Source organism: Tiliqua scincoides, chromosome 1, assembly GCF_035046505.1.
Source record: "Tiliqua scincoides isolate rTilSci1 chromosome 1, rTilSci1.hap2, whole genome shotgun sequence".
In the NCBI taxonomy this organism is placed as follows: Eukaryota; Metazoa; Chordata; class Lepidosauria; order Squamata; family Scincidae; genus Tiliqua; species Tiliqua scincoides.
The window spans coordinates 248,987,794-249,008,305 of NC_089821.1; the positions used below are offsets into that span (position 1 = coordinate 248,987,794).

At 43.4% G+C, this 20,512-nt stretch overlaps 1 protein-coding gene across 1 annotated transcript in view; it reads right to left on the reverse strand.

Moving 5' to 3' along the window:
- The window catches only part of DNAH14 (dynein axonemal heavy chain 14), a 283,703-nt gene that overhangs the window by 62,980 nt on the left and 200,211 nt on the right, over nt 1–20,512 (reverse strand). Inside the window, 8 exon segments of the mRNA XM_066623355.1 lie at nt 4,434–4,565; nt 6,265–6,424; nt 7,957–8,051; nt 8,469–8,594; nt 11,971–12,079; nt 12,313–12,494; nt 12,933–13,121; nt 20,138–20,299. Of these exon segments, the coding sequence (XP_066479452.1) occupies nt 4,434–4,565; nt 6,265–6,424; nt 7,957–8,051; nt 8,469–8,594; nt 11,971–12,079; nt 12,313–12,494; nt 12,933–13,121; nt 20,138–20,299 (1,155 nt within the window).

Genomic DNA, 20,512 nt, shown 5'->3' on the forward strand with positions numbered 1-20,512 from the left:
TGTGCTGTTTTCGCGATGTGAAAAACCTAATGGAGCCATCATTCAGACTGGGCAGTAGGGAAGTTCCAGCTAGGAGGCAGGGAAGGTTTAATATTTTCCTTTAGTATCAAGTAGGGAGTGAGCTCTCTTGCCCATTTCTAAATAACTGATGGTCACTGGACAAAGGATGGGGGTCTGATTTGTTTCTTTAGATGAGAGAGGGGAGGAGGAGCAGCCAAAGGGGTTCTTGCCTTAGGATTGGCTGGACAAGCCCAGGGAAAAAGGAGGTGGGGAAGCGGGCGGGGGGGGGGAGGTTAGTAGAGATCATACTTTACAATCACATGGCTGCTGTGAGCTCACTTGTTACTTGGTAGGAGAAAGCCCCACTGAATGACCATCTGCTGAGGGACTACTTCTGAGTACAGCTGCAAAGGATTGGGTCATTCTGGTAAGCCTTGCAGCTGCTGTGCGTGACCCTCCTCCCTTTCTGCTGCTTCTGCCCCCACTCTCTGGCAGTCTGTCCCACCCCTTCCTGCCCTGTTTACAGATGGGTTGGGGCAGCAGGGGAGTGTTTAAAGAGAACCCCCCCCACACACAAACACACCGGCAACAGTTCTTTTTCCCCTTGTCTGACATGTGTATCAAAAAGACTCACGACTCAAGTCTTTTCAAGTCACAAAATGCTCCAGATGTACTTGGAAAGTGCTCCCATTATGACTTGTTTTTTAGTTGAGTCGCGGGGGGGGGCAGCGACTCGTGATTCAACTCGAGTCAAGCCACATTGTATTTGCCCATCCCTGGTAATGTCACTTCCGGATTCTCCCTGGAGTAGGATGTGCTGGCAGCTTCATGTACCCATTCCTTCTCCTGTGGAGGAAAAGTAATGGGGGCATGGAGCCACCAGTGCCTCCTCCTCCAGGGAGAACCCAAAAGTGATTGCCTTATACATTGTTCCCCCGGGAATAGTGCCTGGGGCAAGTGCCCTTCAGGCTCCACTTACACCTCTGCATGCAATATCACACTAGTACAGCCCTCCCCAGTAACGCCAACAGTGTCCACAGACCCCAACACAGTATCAGTCACACATGTTCTCTGGATTGAGATATATATTCAGTGTTTTTGAGGGAGAGTGGCACCAACATGTTAAGAGACTGCTGGGAGATATGCATACACACAAACCTTACTGTGCTCCTTTTTACAAATGTGGAAGTGCAGGGCTTCCTATTTTTATTAAAGGTACCAAGTGAATTAAGAAGCCATGTGTGGAGCAAGCTAAGGAGGCAGATGATCTGTTTTTTACTTATTTTTAGCAGGTAGCAACCAAATCAATGTTGCTTATGTCTACAGTGGGATGAAGGGAGGTGGTGGTTGCCACAGATTCAAGGTGAAGGGCATCCTAAATTCACCAAGGCAGCTTACACCTTCAGTAGACAGACACAATGTAATAGTCAAATAAAACATTGCAACAAGCAGGTCAAATACAGCATAATAAATAGAAACCAACAGACAACATGAACAAAAACAAAAGTGACCAAAGCACAGAAGAGGAACTCATAGTCAAAGGAAAGCCAGACACCACAAAAAAGTCTTTACAGCCTGCTTAAAAGCAGACAGTGTAGGTGCCAGCTGGGGAGCTGCCAAGGAAAAGGCCCTGCCCTGTTTTCCCAACAGTCACATTGCAGTAGGTGATAGAGTGGGAAACAGAATGTCAGATGGTATATATAGTGTACGGGCCGCCTCAGAAGAGAAAATTGGTCTTTTGGGTATCAAACCATGCAGGGCTCTAAAGGCAATAACCAGCAGGCTGAATTGCATTCAAAAACATAGTGGAAGCCAGTGCAGCTGACAGAGCGTAAGGGTCATTTCCCACTCTCCCTGCATGCATTTCCCTCCCATTCCTCTGTTGTATCAATTGTAGAGTTGGAGTCTTTGGGGCAGGAATTTTTCATTCTATGTACCATGCCACATATATGATGGTGCTACAAAAAACAACAATATCCAAGACAATACAATGGTAGTGGTGTTTTCAAATTCTTCTAATAATGATAGGTGAAATACATTTGCAATACTGAACTGGAAGTGATGTCAACAGGAAGTGACATCACATTGGGCTTTTAAAAAAGTTGGGGAAAGTTGGGAAAACCTGCCTCTCTCCCCAGAAGCTCACCATGCAGTTGCTCTGCTGCTTCCCCCAGCCAGTGGCATAGCTAAGGCATCTATCTGTTACCTCAGGTCAAAGAAGATTTGTAGCTCCCCCTCCATGACAAAATCAATTTAATTAAGTAAATAAATAAAAAGTGTGCCCCTCATTGGTTTGAGACACTGTGCTGGAATGAAGTGGGATGGTTATTCTCCCCCTGCTCAATAAAAGAAGAGCACCACTTGAAGATTTGCATCTTTACCCAGTTAGCAGGGGTAACTGTATTATGATATATGGAAATGAGTGCTGACTCATATTAATACCTTATTGCAGTGGTTTTCACCCTTTCTAGCCTGGGACCCACTTCTGAGAATGACAATCTGCCTGGGGCCCACCGGAAGTGATGTCAGCAACCTTGAAGTGATGTCATAGCCAGAAACGACATCATCAAACAGGAAGTGACATCACTGTGATGTCAGAGCCAGAAGTGATGTAATCAAGCAGGAAGTTCCTGCCTAGAAACTCAAACTGTAAATGACAAGAGACAGTATTCCAGCTCAGAAGCTTCTTCCAATTCTCTCTGCCCTCGCTACCATTGCTATAAAGCAAAAAATAAAACATCTGGAACAAAATATTTGTGTATTTACTTACTACTGTTTTTATTTCTGTCTTTATTTACAAAATCTCAAGCTACTTCTTGTATTGCACTTGAAACTAACAAACATTGATGTGGCTATTGATACTGTGCACAGCATTAGCCACAAACAAGTGCACCCTACTCATGCACCTCAGTACAAGAAGTAGCTTGAGTTTTTGTAAATAAAGGAAATAAAAAAGTAGTATCCCCCTCAGAAGGAAGATAAGCAGGGACGCTTCCCCTCATCTCCCCCAAGTCCAAGTACATCTACTCAGAATTGACTCCCATTATTGGCAATGGGGCTTACTCCCAGTTAAGAGTAGACAATTGCAGCCTAAGAGAGAAGTAAGAAGAGGAGAAGGATGCACATCAGAGAAGCGGCTGGGGAAGCAGCACTCTCCCTGGGTGCTCCCCCCCCCCACATGCCAGGCTTGCCCTCCCTCCTTCACCCCCTCCTGGCTGCTATCTTGGCAGCCAGGCAACCAGGGATCCCCCCTCACCCCAGCAAAGATATAAAGAGAGGACATGCTAGTCAGGGCAGGAAAGGATCGCGGCTTCCAGACGATTTAAGAGAGGGAGAGAGGTCGTGATGCAGAGGATGAGAACGGCAGTGGGGTGATGGTGGCGGTGTTGCTGCTTTCAAGGCAGGGTCACAAGAGGGGAGATCACGCATGTCTGCCTCTACTCACCCAAGCCCTGTGTTCAGGTCTCCGCCTACACTCTCCAGTCCAGTCCAGCTGCGGGGGGGGGGGGGGGAGCTGCTCTGTCTTGCAACCCCAAGGCAGCCCATCCTGTAAAGGCAGCCAAGCTGACAAAGGTTGGTGGGGAGGAGCCTGGCTGGCTCGTCCACGTCTATCCCAGTCCTTCTTTACCTGCAATCCAAGCCTGCACTCCACGATTGGCCCCCCTGAGGGATGCCGCCAAGTACAGAGGGAGATCCAACTTGAAGGCAGAGGAACACTTTCTGGGGAAAAGTGACATGCTGCTTTCTTTGCACATGTGCAAGCCACTCTTAGTTACGTCTCAATGCCAGGAAGCTTAAGGCTTTGTCCACTTCCAAAATGGTGCCGCCTAGGTCTTTTGCCATCTTCCAAGATGGCTGCCGTCAGCTTCACACGACCCACCAGAAATTGGATCCCGACCCACAGTTTGAGAACCACTGCCTTATTGGTTCCATGCTGGATCATAATTACATGTCACTGCAACATGTCAATAACATAATAACATGTCAGTGCTCTCAGAACAATCAGTTTCATAGGTCAGTTTTGAGTTAAGAAAATCCACTTTTTGTTCCATAAGGTGTTTTCATTTTCTGGTTAACTGGCCATAACTTTAGGTAGAATCCAGATATTCCAATGCAGTTTGTTTCATTGCATTCTGCATTAAATTACCTTTCCAATGATATAGGATGATATTATTCATCATATCATCAATTTTCATATTCATCAATTTTCATATTCATCATATTCATCAATTTTCACAATTTTGGTCACTAGTGTCAAGCTCAGCTTATTGCCCCCCTAAAGCTTGATGCCCAATGCAACTGCTACCCCCTGCACCCCCTTAGCTATGCCACTGATTCCAGAACATCCTATGATCAAACACATTCCTTCAAAAACTTTTATTTTTGAGAAAAACAGTTTTAAAGTCATTAGCAAAAAATAGATTTTAACATACCTTTTTTACATTATGGTAGTGATCTAAAGCTAAAATCCACTGGCACATGGAACAACAGGCAACAGACACAAGCCCCACTTTTACTGGGTTAAAGTCAGGTGACCTCATGAATTTTTTCAATTGTACAAACACCTAAAATGAATAAAAATCCATATATAAAACAATTTACAAAAATTACCTATGTCTGATGGATTACTGTAGGTTTGTATTAACTCTTCAATGGACAATAAAGTCCTATTTGTAACAGTGGTGTTTTGAGGTATCCTTACCAACACAATGGCTTTTCTTTGGTTTAGTAAAGCCTATAGTAGACAGGTCCAATGAATGACCTAGGAACATGAGATACTGCAGCACTGCTGAAATTAAGTTAAATGTAGACCAGATGAGCCACTTGGATGGGGCTCATTGGGAACTTCATGTGCTAGAAGGATAAGAGTATAATATATTTGTTTTAAGCCATTTCTACCCAATGTTGCATATATGCAACAGGGACCAAATGTGTACACCTGTGGGTTGGGCAAAAATTAAGTACAGTAGACAACTGTTACTTATTGAGATACTATAATTCACGCATCCTTTCCCACCAAACAACCTTACATTTGGCTGCTGCAATCCCCACAATGGTGACTACAATTCAAGACTAGTTTGGTTTCAAACTGGGTGCAAAAACCTTTCCCTTTCCTGAATAGTGCTCATAAAGGGGGTTAGGAAGGAAATAATAAATGCTTGGTGAATGAGGAAGTCCATTCTGTGTATGATTTGAAGAAAGGGGATTCTTATGTTCCAATTCTATTCTTGCAATATGATTGCAGATCTCGTTATCATGCATGGAATGCCACTACATCACAGATGGCTTGCTGCCAATAGAGCAGTAGCTAGTAAGCCCCAAGCTGGCAGCTGTGGGCAGCAGACTGGCAATACAAGACTGGCCATGCTGGATAAACAAATATTTTTGTTTGTTCTAACTCTCCAGACACTCAGTTTTAGTGGACGTACTAAAGAACATCCCTCTAGCTACCCTCTGCATAATTTTGTATGTGTCAATCATGCCCCCCCCCCACTTAGGTGCCATTTATCTAAGAGCCGCAAACACTGTAGCTTTTCCTCATTCAGGAAGTGCCCCGGCCCAATAATCATTTTGGTCGCTCTCCTCTGCACCTCAGCGATCATATAACCCATTTCCAGACTGGTGGAGAACAATATAGATCCAAAGTGTACTGTGAAATCTGGGATAGGTTCATAATTGGTAGCTATATTGAAGGCTTCCAATATTACCAGATGGGTAACATCAGATCTAAAATAACCTTATCAACTGAGTCTGTTGAGTAATGAGGTAGCTGGAACAACAAAATAATCTCTAGAATCATTGTAATATCCAATCCTAGGTGCATACACTCAAACAACTGAATGTATTCAGGACCAGATACCTAGGAAACCCTAGTATATCCTATTAACACTATGCTATAATAAACTTGAGATGGGGTTACTATCAGTGTGCCCCTGTGAGTACAGGAAGAGTATGACATTCAGGCTACAAAAATAGGAGGTCCCTATAATTTGTAGCACAGAAGTCTCTGGTTGTTTAATTCAAAGATGTTTCTCAAAGATTATTTTAAAAACAAAACCAGCTATTCTCATATTCTGAGAAAATATTCAACTACCTTGGACAGTCAACCATTTTTACATGTGCTTTACTTTTCTAGTGAAGAAGCAGCAGCCTGATATAACTTGCATCAAAATTATGCTATGACCAATCGTATTGCTTAAGATTATCCATTGGAAGATTTCTAGGTGAAGAAACCATCCGCCATGCAGTGCACTCTTCCTTTACCTTTTCTGGCAGATTATCTTTGTCGAGATTTATTAACTTCTTAAGAAATCCAGGGTCAGCAAGAAGCAATTTTGCTGTTGCCCAGTTAGGCTTCTTTTGAAGGAGAACACAAACTGCATTCATGACAGTTAGGACAAGTGAAGGAGGGCGACTATACACTCTGCGTAATTCAGAAGAAAAAGTGTTTGGAAAATGAACTGTACAATACTTGTTACATTCAAAATCGCTTTTGCCAGGGAAGTGCAGCATAATTTTTTCCGCAAGCCTGTAACTGGACTTTTATCAGTCCAGATACACTTACATTACATTATTCAGTTGTTCAGGCCCCAAACCTAACCCCAACCACCAGCACCAATACAGTTGAGCCAAAAAAGCATGCTGTCTATGCTATGGTGGTGGTGAGGGGACCCAAAGGCAAACAGCAATATATCTAGCATAAGTCTGCATTGGCCTGCGTTGGCATGGGGGGGATAGGATATGGCGCGCACCGATGCCACTAACCCTGCACCCCTCCCAGGCCCAATCTGTCCACCCCTGCTTCTATCACCTGCTCTGTTCCACCCTCTCCCTGCCCTCTCCCCTCCTTTTTTCACCCTTGCACCGGACTCACCTGCTCTAGCAGGTGTCTCTAGCTGCGGGCGTCAGCGGGGTGTGCACTGGCAGAGTGCGCACACTGCTGGTGTAAGGTAAGCATAGGATTGGTTACCATGATGGTTGCCACTTCATTACAAAAGTGTACTGTGAGAAAATCAGAGATACATACAACCCTATTTATAGAAATAAAATGATCTTGGACTCTGGTGAAAGTATTTACCTCTTTTCCCTAGAAAATCTTTTAAAGTAAAAATTGAAAAATACCTCCATTAAAGTTGCCATAACCATTGTGAAAAATGTTTTCCCCAACATTTACAGATTATATATGAAAGGAAAAGATGCATGGAAAATTGCTTGAAACTATAGACTTTGGAAGATGTTGGAAGATGGGGCCAGTTTATTTGCTTTGCTATTTGCCCAAAACTATTTGATAATTGCAGAACAATCTTAATCAAAATCTTGATAAAGCTACTACAAACAGCAATAAATCACTGATGTGTAGTCAGAGGAGGCAGAGCCTCACCAGACCCAACAAGTAAAAAAACAAAGACTAAGGACCCAACAAGTAAAAAAGAAAAAGTTCTTTGCCTTTCTGCAGTCATAGCTCGCTTCCAGTGAAAAACAGGCAGGATACCAATGTCATCAGTCTCAGGGGAGGCAGCAAGCAGCATTGCCTCCAGCAGATTAGGCCTCCAAATTAAAAAAAAAAAAGCAGGGCAACTAACTTCCAAGAAAAAAACATTTAGGATACCTGCATCAGCAAGCTCTGGGGAGGCAGCAGGAAGAGTTGCCACCATTCTGTTAAAAAAAAAAAAAGGAATGAAAAAAGCAGGGAAACCAGCTCTCTAAAGCACAAGGACAGATAGCTTTTCAGTTTGCCTCAGAGGGTGTTGCTGAGCTCTCCCTTGTTCTGAGTGGGGGAAGGTGAGCTTTTTTTTATTTATGGGGAGGGGGAGAGAGTGAGTGTGTGTGTGTGTGTTTTTCAAGGAAGGTACTGAGAGAGACTGAGCATAAGGGAGGAGGGGGAGAATGTATGTATTCATGTTGCTGTGCCTCCTTAAGCCTGGACCTAACTGCATGTCACTCCAGTAAACTTACCTAAGTTCTGCAATGTGGTTTTTATCAAGTGCATCAAGAGCAGCAAGGGCTTTCTCTAAACTTGGCAATACAGCATCAAGCTCTTCTGTTGCTTGCTAAATAAAAAAAAAAAAAGATGAAGAGAATGCGATGCTTTCTTTATCAATATAAACCACAAATAAAGTTTTCTGGAATGCTTTTTTCCATATAACATGCCTTTTTGTTTGTATGGTGTGCAAAACTTTCTGCATTGTAGTGGTGATGGGGATGTACCAATATTTAGGATATTTGTGTTCCAAGTTATCTGCAGTTGAAACACACAAGCTGCAGGCAAAGGTCTTAATTTGGGATGGAATCTGAAACGATACTGGCTTCCACATTTATTTTACATAAGAAGTAATTTGTTTACTGTCTGACCTTAAAGAAGTATTTACTTTAGATGGAGTTTTCAGTGCACCTACCATTTTGCCAACAAGCTGCAAGTATCTAGTATGGTGCAATTAAAATGGAAGAACAACAAAAATAAGATGTACCTGGGCATAGTCTTCCACAATGTGTGTTTCTACAGCCATGTTTTCTTCATCCTCTTTAACAATAGTTCTAACTTGTTCTACTACTAATGAGTCTTTATGAAGCTTTTCCACAAGTTCCTGTATTTCCTGGAGGGGAAATATTTTATTAGTTAGAACATATTTATTGTAATGTCCATGATGCAATAATGGACAGTATTTTAGAAAGAGAATACATCTTCCATAAGCATGCTGTTGTGGGGACAGCCATTGGTACCAGAACATATCATATTTGAATCTAGGATGCATTTTTAGCCACTATGGTCATTAGTATGTCCATTGTCATGAATCTGTCTAAACCCCTTGAAACCCCTTGAAACCCCTAGCTGTCATCACCACTTGTTCCAATAAATGTTATGAGTTAGTCAGCATTCTGTGAAAAAATACTTTTTAAAAATATGTTGTTAATAAATGTCCTGTTTCAGCAAGACTCTGAGACTGTGAAGTACTAAGCATATCAACTAAATCCAGGAGCAGTTACCCCAGGTTCCAGAGAGCCAAGGCTGGTTTGGAGGAAAGTTGCATTAACAAGGGTCTGAGCAAAACTGAACATCAAATAACTGGTTCCCAAACTGTAGTCCACAAGTTGAGAAGTGATCCATGACGTTTCAGGAAAAAAAAAAGGAAAAAAAAAGATTGCCTTCTATCGCTTCCAGTGTCTTGCCAAGCAAGTGCTTGCCCACAAACTACCAAAGAGAGTGGAGAACGGACCGCCACAGCTGGCAACAAAAGTAGAAACCCACAAATCTTCTCTATAATAATAAATCTAATAAGTCTTCTTATTCTTATAAATCTAATTATTACACATTTAATTGCATTTTTTGTGTGCAAGGGTGGGGGTTGCATTTGGTCCATGAGGACTCCAGTTGTTGCCTCAGTGGCCTTTCCCATGCTAAAGCAAATGCCCAAGGAGGCTTACAAAGCTTTATAATGAAGTACAAAGTATCACAACATGTAAAAAGAAAAGCATCAAATAAAGCATTAAAACATTAATTTTAACACGATATAGTGAAATGTAAACCAAAATAGAACAAAATCTAACAAACATAATTGGGCCATTGGGGAACAAACCAGGAAAGCTGTCAAGTCACAGCTGTATTTCAAAGGCACAGAGGGAAATATCCACTCAGCAACCAAATGCCAGACGAAACAGGTATGTTTTGATCCCTTGCTGAAAAGCAGTGAGGGAGGGGTAGTTTTCACTTCCCCTGGAAGGGAATTCCATAGTTGTGGTACCACTACAGAGAAGGTTTGTCCCTGAGCTGCCACCCCCTCATTTGGGACAGAGGCAGCACTTGTAGAAGAGCCCCATTCAGATGACCTAAGAGGGTAGGCTGGAATGTATGGCAGTCTTTCAAATAGCTTGGACCCAGATTGTGTAGGACCTTAAAGGTTAGAACCTTGAATTGGGACCAAAAGCAAATGGGCAGCCAGTGTAGCTGCAGAAGCAGTGGTCCAGCTGAGTCATATCATCTAGCACCTGTAACCACTCAAGCCGCTACATTCTGAAGTAATTAAATAATTAATTTTATTATTAAATTTTCTTCCTATGGGAGGTCTGAAAGTTGTCATGTGGTAAATATTTTATTTCTGCTTAATTGAAAATGTGCAAGAGACACACCTAAACATGCATACTTCATGCTAGATCCTTGCCTGGATTACAAATGGCCAGACCAGTAACACAGCTAATGTAGGAACTAAGGCTTCTGTGGCCGGAGATGTCATCTAATGAGAAATTCATTTTCCAGGTTTCAAGGCCATGTTCACCTAGTCTAGATAGTAACCCGAAGCTTTGCCCTAAACTCTGTAGAAAACTATCAAGGGAATAAAGAAAAATACTACTATGGGTGCAATCCTAACCCCTTATGTCAGTGCTTTCCAGCACTGGCATAGCAGTGCCAACGGGACATGTGCTCCATCCTGCAGTTGGGTGTCACTCACAGAGGCCTCCTCAAAGTAAGGGAATGTTTGTTCCCTTACTTCAGAGCTGCATTGCCCTTATGTCAGTGCTGGGAAGCACTGACATAAGGGGTTAGGATTGCACCCTAAGTTAATACCTGAAAATCCTGAAACCTACTAAGAATATCATGCTCTACTGCATAAGACAAAAAACTAAGGCAAATATCCCTGCCAAAAGCTCAAAGGAACCCTAAGCATAGACAGTTGCAACCTGACTCCAGCAGAACCTACTCGCATCTAAATGACAGGACAAGAACAAGATTGTTTACAGTTAGGTTTTTCTTTATTCCCTTGATAATGCTCTAGAGCAGTAGTTCTCACACATTTAGCAACGGAACCCACTTTTTAGAATGAGCATCTGTCAGGACCCACCAAAAGTAATGTCATGACTGGAAGTGACATCATCAAGCAGGAAAAATTTTTAACAATCCTAGGCTGCGATCCTACCCACACTTACCAGGAGTAAGTTCTATTTACTGTCATTGTTAAAAGCATATACGTAGTAGCCTGTTAAAAGTACAGGTCTGTAACATTTCCCCAAATGCAGTCACATACCAAGGTAGCATCAAGTCTAATAGATTAAAAATAAAATATTGAAATTAATGGGGACCCACCTAGTGGGTCCTGACCCACAGTTTGAGAAACACTGCTCTAGAGTTTAGGATGAAACATCCTAACTCTATCACAGACCTCAGTGGTTTTCAAACCTTTTAGAGGTCCCAGAGGCTGCTGCCTGATTTATAATTGTCAAGGGGTGTGGTTATAATGGAGACTGGGTAGCAAAGCTGCTCCTCTCCAAGTAGCAGCTTGTTTAAACCTTGATGCATATAGCATAATCTGCCCTGTCATTTTTGCAAACCACCAAAAATTGGGTCACAACCCACTGGCCCTAGCCCCACCCCCAGACCAAATCCCACAACATGGGTCCATGTGGATGTATGCCAGCGAATTTGCTGGCATAGGTTGAGTAGACCGCTCTGCGCCGTAGAGGCCTAGCCCCTTACAAATGTTCCCTTGCTCAGGGAAGAACTGCACAACTGCCCCCTCCCCACACAGGGTGCATTAGTAGCCATTTTGGTGTTGTTGCATTGTCAGGGAGGAAAGCATAGGATTTGGCAGTTAATCTATTCACGGTTAATCTGTTCACAGGGAATCCTATAGCCAACTTTCACAAAACAATTAAGCCCTGAGGGAAGTATTTAGAAGGAAGAGAGGGGAGGAGACAGGAACTCTGTAGAAGGATAAAAGACAAAGCAAAGTCAGGGGAAACATGTAAAGAGAAGGGATGTAGGAAGATTAGATGTATGGATCCTTCATATGAGAAAAAAGGTAGGAATTTTTGTTCTAACATTCATCACATTGTAAACTTTTATTGTGCTAAACTGTTAGCAGGCACCACATAAGTCTCAATAAAATTTAGTTTATATGCTCTAAATTCTGACATGGAGCAGATGGGAGATTACCAAATATTCTGAAAACACAAAAGCAATTCTGAATTAAGATGTACCTTTGATTTTTTCTCTATTTGAGGACCAAGGTTAAGTAATTCTTCTTGCATGTCTGTAATGTGTGAGGTTGCTTCCAAGATTTTGGTCAGACCAGAATTATAGCAAGTCCTAAAATTATGATTAGGTCATGGTTAAAATCCAATTATAACATTGATGTTTCTGTTATATTTAATTAGTCTATGCCTCCTCGGCAAACTTCCTTCTATTAACTGCTAGCTACACACAAAGATCTTATAGAAAAAATACATATTCAGTGCAGATTATATCCACAGTGGGCTGGAGGGAGGGAGGTGGAAGGGAGAGCATTGCAATAGTTCAGAAGTTACATGTATATTTCTTACCTGTTGATCAGAATATTCTCCTCTGTTGATGTCAGGATGGTTGAAAAAGTGTTTATGAATTGCAAGTAACTGCTGGGAGTAATATAGTAGTGCCTTTTTGTTTCCTTCAAATACTTCTCAGTTATGATACATACATTTCTGTGGATGTTAACGCAGACATGAACTAACCTGTTTTTGAAATTCTGAAAAGAAATACAACAAAAGTGTTAGAGACTACATTCGTACCTTGTATATTTCTGTACCCATGTTTGTGATGAAACAGTTATTTTTCATATTCACTATTTTCCTCCTTGTAAGTTTTATCTGCTTTTACATTGAGTCCTGAATGTGTTTCATTGTGACTCATTGTGGGAGGATGCTCCCCACACTTGCTCCTGGCTAGAGAGCATTTCAAAGCGTCTGGTGTGGAGAAAGACCCAGTTATCAATCACTCTCAGGAATGTCTGAGCTAGGGAGAAGGGACAGATCAGGTATCAAGGTTTCTAAGCAACCAGTAGCCAATCTGATTCTGCACAGGGCAGATCAGAGTGATAGTGACAAAGGCAGAAACTGTGCAATGTGACTGCACATTAAAATGTTAATTACAGTTTACAATGTGATAATATGTAACAATACATTACCTCATTCACAAATGTGCATTGGTTGGTAAAATAGCTTTTTGCAACATGGCAAAGGGCTTCTTCAGGCCAGTCGTCATACCAGTCAACTGTACAGCAATTAATAATGGCAGGATATTTCCGGCAACGTTGACGAAAAACATGTCCTGCAGGACTTGTTGTGAAAACTATATGAAGATTTCTACGTACCCTCTGAAATAAAGATTTAATCCTGAATGAAAAGTTCACCAGTATGTGTCACTTAAAACAACAACAACCCAGCAATGAAATCTAGCCCTTCATTGCTTACTTTGAGATTTGGCAGAGGGAGGATGGTCTTCAGCCAGCGACATGCTATATTCGGAAGGGACTGATATAATCAGGCAGCTGTATCCAGGCTGCTGTAACTGTCTAACCAGAGACCCTCAAGTGGGTGTGATAAGGGAGGCAGCTGATCTCGCTAGTGTGATGGCAGGTAAGACCCTAGCAAGACACTCAGAGAGTCAAAGGAAGCTGAATGCCAAGCCCCCTCCTCATCTTATGCTAGAACATGTTCCTCTTTATTTCTGAAGAAAGGTGTGTGTGTGTGCCTCCACCTGTAATCGTCAGTCATCAACTTGAGTGTTTGCTGACTTTCCCCTAACCCATACTAATCCCACTGTTTTCTTTATGAAAGCTGGCTTTAATTTATGCATTTTCAATATTCATTAAATATGTGTGAACTTTCCAGGACTGTAACCCCACCATAAATTGAGAGCTGCCTGTACAGATGCTGTTACTTGTGTTATTCTATAAATCTTATCACTGTAAATCACCTTGAATATCTTATACAAATGTGGGTAATAATAAAAAGGCATTTAACTTCCCTATAAAATATATGCACATAGTTCTTAATTTATACAGTGTACTCATTTCCTATTTATCATTTAAAGTTTAAAAAGCAGGTCTGCTGTATATACTGAAAGCTTGAAAAAGAATTTCTGGTCATATAACAACAAATCATAGAATTAAAGAATGATATTCAAAAAAGCTATGCAGTCAGACAGCCAGCAGCAGGGTGGGGGCTATCCAGTGTTCTGCATCGAGTGCCACATGTATGATTATATGCCTCTGGGGCATAAGTCATGGGTGTGTCCTCGATGCAAGGAGCTCCAGGCTCTCAGGGAACGCGTCTGCTCCCTTGAAGCCTTGGTGGCCGACCTGGAGAAGCGCAGGCAGCCAGAGGAGGACCGTGGGGAGACTTCTGGGGACGATCAGGCTTCGTCCCAACCTCAGGCGTGCAGCTCCTCGGCTGCCCGGGTGGGAAGTCTCGGGACTGGAGGACGTCATCCTGGAGAGGAGGGAAACAATCCCCTAGGGGGGATCCCTTCTCCAGGGGATGGGCCCGTATCCGAGCGCACTCGGGATACTCCTCGGCGGGAGGGGGGTCGGGGGCTTCTTGTAGTGGGGGATTCGATTATTAGAAACATAGAGAGGGGGGTTTGCGACGGATGTGAGGACCGCATGGTGACTTGCCTGCCTGGTGCGAAGGTTGCGGACATCACTTCTCGTCTAGACAGGCTGGTAGACAGTGCTGGGGGAGAGGTAGCGGCTGTGGTGCATGTCGGTACCAACGATGTGGGCAAGTGTAGCTGGGAGGTCCTGGAGGCCAAATTTAGGCTTTTAGGCAGGAAGCTGAAAGCCAGGACCTCAAAGGTAGCGTTCTCTGAAGTGCTACCTGTTCCACGCGCAGGGCCAGCTAGGCAGGCGGAGATCAGGGGTCTCAATGCGTGGATGAGACGGTGGTGTAGGGAGGAGGGGTTTAGATTCGTTAGGCACTGGGGAACGTTTTGGGACAAGCGGGGCCTGTACAAGAGGGACGGGCTCCATTTGAACCAGAATGGAACCAGACTGCTGGCGCATAACATTAAAAAGGTGGCAGAGCAGCTTTTAAACTGATCCCTGGGGGAAGGCCAACAGGAGCCGAGGGGCATCCGGTTCGGGACTCCTCATGCCTATGGGATGAGGATGGGGAGGTTAGAGAACAACAAGACAAAGGCAGGGTAGGAGAAGAAATTGGGAAAGGTAGGGTGATGGGATGTGATAGACGGTTTGGCACAATGAGAGGATGCGGGGACAAAGGAGCGAATAAGCAGCCCATCCTGGGGCATTCCGTGTATAAATGCTTTTATGCGAATGCCCGAAGTCTACGAGCAAAGGTGGGAGAACTGGAATGTCTGGTGACAAGGGAAAATATTGACATAGTGGGCATAACGGAAACCTGGTGGAATGCGGAGAATCAGTGGGATACCGCAATCCCGGGCTATAAACTCTACAGGAGGGACAGGCAGGGGCGTGTTGGAGGTGGGGTGGCCCTTTATGTTAAGGAAGGGATAGAATCCAGCAAAGTAGAGATTGAAGGTGGGTCCGACTCCACCGTAGAATCTCTGTGGGTTAAATTACCAGGCTTGTGCAGCGATGTAATACTGGGGGCGTGCTATCGTCCTCCAGACCAGAAATCTGATGGGGACCTTGAAATGAGGAAACAGATCAGGGAGGTGACAAGGAGGGACAGGGTTGTAATCATGGGGGACTTCAATTATCCTCATATTGACTGGGTCAATTTGTGTTCTGGTCACGATAAGGAAACCGGATTTCTTGACGTGCTAAATGACTGTGGCTTAGATCAGCTAGTCACGGAGCCCACCAGAGGACAGGTGACTCTGGATTTAATTTTGTGCGGTACGCAGGACCTGGTTAGAGATGTAAACGTTACTGAGCCATTGGGGAACAGTGATCATGCTGCGATCCGTTTTGACGTGCACGTTGGGGGAAGAATACCAGGCAAATCTCTAACAAAAACCCTTGACTTCCGACGGGCGGACTTCCCTCAAATGAGGAGGCTGGTTAGAAGGAGGATGAAAGGGAGGGTAAAAAGAGTCCAGTCTCTCCAGAGTGCATGGAGGCTGCTTAAAACAACAGTAATAGAGGCCCAGCAGAGGTGTATACCGCAAAGAAAGAAGGGTTCCACTAAATCCAGGAGAGTGCCCGCATGGCTAACCAGCCAAGTTAGAGAGGCTGTGAAGGGCAAGGAAGCTTCCTTCCGTAAATGGAAGTCTTGCCCTAATGAAGAGAATAAAAAGGAACATAAACTGTGGCAAAAGAAATGTAAGAAGGTGATAGGGGAGGCCAAGCGAGACTATGAGGAACGCATGGCCAGCAACATTAAGGGGAATAATAAAAGCTTCTTCAAATATGTTAGAAGCAGGAAACCCGCCAGAGAAGCGGTTGGCCCTCTGGATGGTGAGGGAGGGAAAGGGGAGATAAAAGGAGACTTAGAGATGGCAGAGAAATTAAATGAGTTCTTTGCATCTGTCTTCACGGCTGAAGACCTCGGGCAGATACCGCTGCCCGAACGGCCCCTCCTAACCAAGGAGTTAAGTCAGATAGAGGTTAAAAGAGAAGATGTTTCAGACCTCATTGATAAATTAAAGATCAATAAGTCACCAGGCCCTGATGGCATCCACCCAAGGGTTATTAAGGAATTGAAGAATGAAGTTGCAGATCTCTTGACTAAGGTATGCAACTTGTCCCTCAAAACGGCCACGGTACCAGAAGATTGGAGGATAGCAAATGTCACGCCTATATTTAAAAAGGGAAAGAGGGGGGACCCGGGAAACTATAGGCCGGTCAGCCTAACATCCATACCGGGTAAGATGGTGGAATGCCTCATCAAAGATAGGATCTCAAAACACATAGACGAACAGGCCTTGCTGAGGGAGAGTCAGCATGGCTTCTGTAAGGGTAAGTCTTGCCTCACAAACCTTATAGAATTCTTTGAAAAGGTCAACAGGCATGTGGATGCGGGAGAACCCGTGGACATTATATATCTGGACTTTCAGAAGGCGTTTGACACGGTCCCTCACCAAAGGCTACTGAAAAAACTCCACAGTCAGGGAATTAGAGGACAGGTCCTCTCGTGGATTGAGAACTGGTTGGAGGCCAGGAAGCAGAGAGTGGGTGTCAATGGGCAATTTTCACAATGGAGAGAGGTGAAAAGCGGTGTGCCCCAAGGATCTGTCCTGGGACCGGTGCTTTTCAACCTCTTCATAAATGACCTGGAGACAGGGTTGAGCAGTGAAGTGGCTAAGTTTGCAGACGACACCAAACTTTTCAGAGTGGTAAAGACCAGAAGTGATTGTGAGGAACTCCAGAAGGATCTCTCCAGACTGGCAGAATGGGCAGCAAAATGGCAGATGCGCTTCAATGTCAGTAAGTGTAAAGTCATGCACATTGGGGCAAAAAATCAAAACTTTATATAGGCTGATGGGTTCTGAGCTGTCTGTGACAGATCAGGAGAAAGATCTTGGGGTGGTGGTGGACAGGTCGATGAAGGTGTCGACCCAATGTGCGGCGGCAGTGAAGAAGGCCAATTCTATGCTTGGGATCATTAGGAAGGGTATTGAGAACAAAACGGTTAGTATTATAATGCCGTTGTACAAATCGATGGTAAGGCCACACCTGGAGTATTGTGTCCAGTTCTGGTCGCCGCATCTCAAAAAAGACATAGTGGAAATGGAAAAGGTGCAAAAGAGAGCGACTAAGATGATTACGGGGCTGGGGCACCTTTCTTATGAGGAAAGGCTACGGCGTTTGGGCCTCTTCAGCCTAGAAAAGAGACGCTTGAGGGGGGACATGATTGAGACATACAAAATTATGCAGGGGATGGACAGAGTGGATAGAGAGATGCTCTTTACACTCTCACATAATACCAGAACCAGGGGACATCCACTAAAATTGAGTGTTGGGCGGGTTAGGACAGACAAAAGAAAATATTTCTTTACTCAGCGCGTGGTCGGTCTGTGGAACTCCTTGCCACAGGATGTGGTGCTGGTGTCTAGCCTAGATGCCTTTAAAAGGGGATTGGACAAGTTTCTGGAGGAAAAATCCATTATGGGGTACAAGCCATGATGTGTATGCGCAACCTCCTGATTTTAGGAATGGGTTAAGTCAGAATGCCAGATGTAGGGGAGAGCACCAGGATGAGGTCTCTTGTTATCTGGTGTGCTCCCTGGGGCATTTGGTGGGCCGCTGTGAGATACAGGAAGCTGGACTAGATGGGCCTATGGCCTGATCCAGTGGGGCTGTTCTTATGTTCTTATGTAGAGTTTTGAAGGAATCTTGGGGAACATCTCTTCCAACCCCCTGAACAGTAGAGATGACTACAGCATCCCTGGCAGGTAGCCTTGAAAACTGCCAATGAGGGAGAGCCAACAACTGCATAGACTATTCCAGTTAGGAAATTCTTCCTCATATTTAACCTAAAACGACTAACCTGAAGATTCAAACCATTGGTTCTAGCCTTGCCCTCAAGAACCACAAAATTACAGTTCATATTGGGTCTACCAAATTCAAGATCAAAAACATAGCTCAGAAAACTCTAGATCAGTGATGTTCAACTTTTTTTTATCTCATGACACATTGACAAGGTTCTAAAATTGTCAATGTAAGTGGTTCTCAAACTTTTTAGCACCAGGACCCACTTTTTATAATGACAATCTGTCGAGACCCACTAGAAGTGATGTCATTAGACTGGAAGGGATGTTATGGCTGGAAGGGACATCATCAAGCAGGAAAATTTTTAACATCTCCCACAAGACAAAATCAAATCAAATCGATTAAGTAAATAAAAAATTTACAATAAATGTTTAAAAATTTGTTCAAAGTAAAGAAGAACACTGCTAACCCTCTCAAGCAGTTGCTGATCTGTTTTTTTTTAATTCCCCAAATATTCCAAGGCTACAATCCTATTCACACTTACCAGTAAGCCACATTGACTATCTTTGTACAGTATATACATAATAGTCTATGAAAAAAACAGATCTGTAACATTTCCCCAAATGCAGTCACTTACCATGGTAACATCAAGACTAATATATTAAAATAAAATACACATTGAAATGAATGGGGACCCACTTGAAATTGCTTGTGACCCATCTGGTGGGTCCCAACCCACAGTTTGAGAAACGCTGGTCAAGCACACCATCAACTTTTAAAAGGTATATTTTATCATTTTAAAAATTATTAAGACTGTAGTTCAATAACTACAATTATAATCATTGTGTTGATGAGTGTTTCAGTCCTCTGCTGCTTCTGATTTCTGTCGGCTCATCTTCTTCTGCAACAGCTAATTCTGCTGACTTGCATGCATTGAACACAAATGGATCTCTCACCCAGTCCAAGGAAGATACACCAAGTGAAAGGAAATACTAATTAATGTTGAAAATACTTTCCAGTGTTTTTACTCAGTGGTGACAAACTTTGTAGAATTAGATTAACAAGATTTTTGTCCAGTCTTCCAATACAGCTGATTCCAGAAAGCCATAACCAGACCTTTTTTGAGTTTTGGATTGGTCTACTTGGCTGCCACTCATGCATTACCTGACTTTGGTTGTTGTGCAGTGGACCCTCATTATCTGTGGATTTGGGACCTATGCATTTGATTATCTGTGGGCCCTGAACCTGCTGGGTCGGCCCAACATGGAACCTCTGATGGTGATGGGAGCTGTGCTCCCATTGCCTCCAGAAGGTGTTCTGAGGTCTGTGGAGGCAGCGTGCCTCAGAACACATTCTAAGGCTTTTGGGACACCTTAGAAGGTCATTTCTGGTTTTAGGGGGGTAACCTGAAGTGATGCTTTAGGCCTTCAAAAGGCCTTTTGAGGTTTTTCCCCACATACCAGAAGGAATCTTCTAAGGCCTCCCGAAGATTAAATGAAGGACAGTTAAAGGTGCCAAGACCCACAGATTTCATTATGCATGAATTTCGGCATTCATGGGAGTTCCTGGAACAGAACCCCCAAGGATAACATGGAACAACTGTAACCCATTTCTGCCCAGCCCACAGGTGCACACATTTGATCCCGTTTGTATATATGCAACGCTGGGCAGAATTGGCTTAAATAGCTCCATCTCTCCTTGTTTGGGCAAGAAGGTAAGCATTGCTGAAACTGAAACCCAGTTTCACATGGAATCGGAAATAACATAGCAAGGCAAAAAAGTCACATGGGTCTAAACCTGTATGTGCTTCTCTGAGAGGTCACAGATGCCTACTAATATGCCTTCTAATAAATGACTCCCCAGACCATTCATGTGCCATGGTGTAACAGTTGAAAATCACTGCTCTTCTAGATCCTTGAAAAAAAGAAGTTAAGCATGCTTTAAAATGATCTCAAATATATTTAAAATTTTACCTGCAAGAAAAATGAGTGGATATCTTCTGCACTATTGGTGAACTTATTCTTTTCAGAAACTGAGGCTAGTGTTACAATAATGTTATCCAGTTCTTCCTTTTCAAATAAGTCGGGCACTTGTCCTGATTTCAGAATGCAACACAGGTCTTCTAAAAATAATTCCTAAGAAAAATGATACTGATTATAGCCATAATAAGGGCTAGCAAGTTTTTCAAACAACTAAGAATATATTTGCTATGAACCAACACAAAGTAAAGCATGGCTAAGCCTTGCTCTGCTGTATCCTATCCTCTGCGACGGGCTTCGCAGCCCTATACGGAAGCTCTCCAGTCTGTTTTGGTACCACTGTTTTGGTGCTGTTGCACCCAGTGGCGC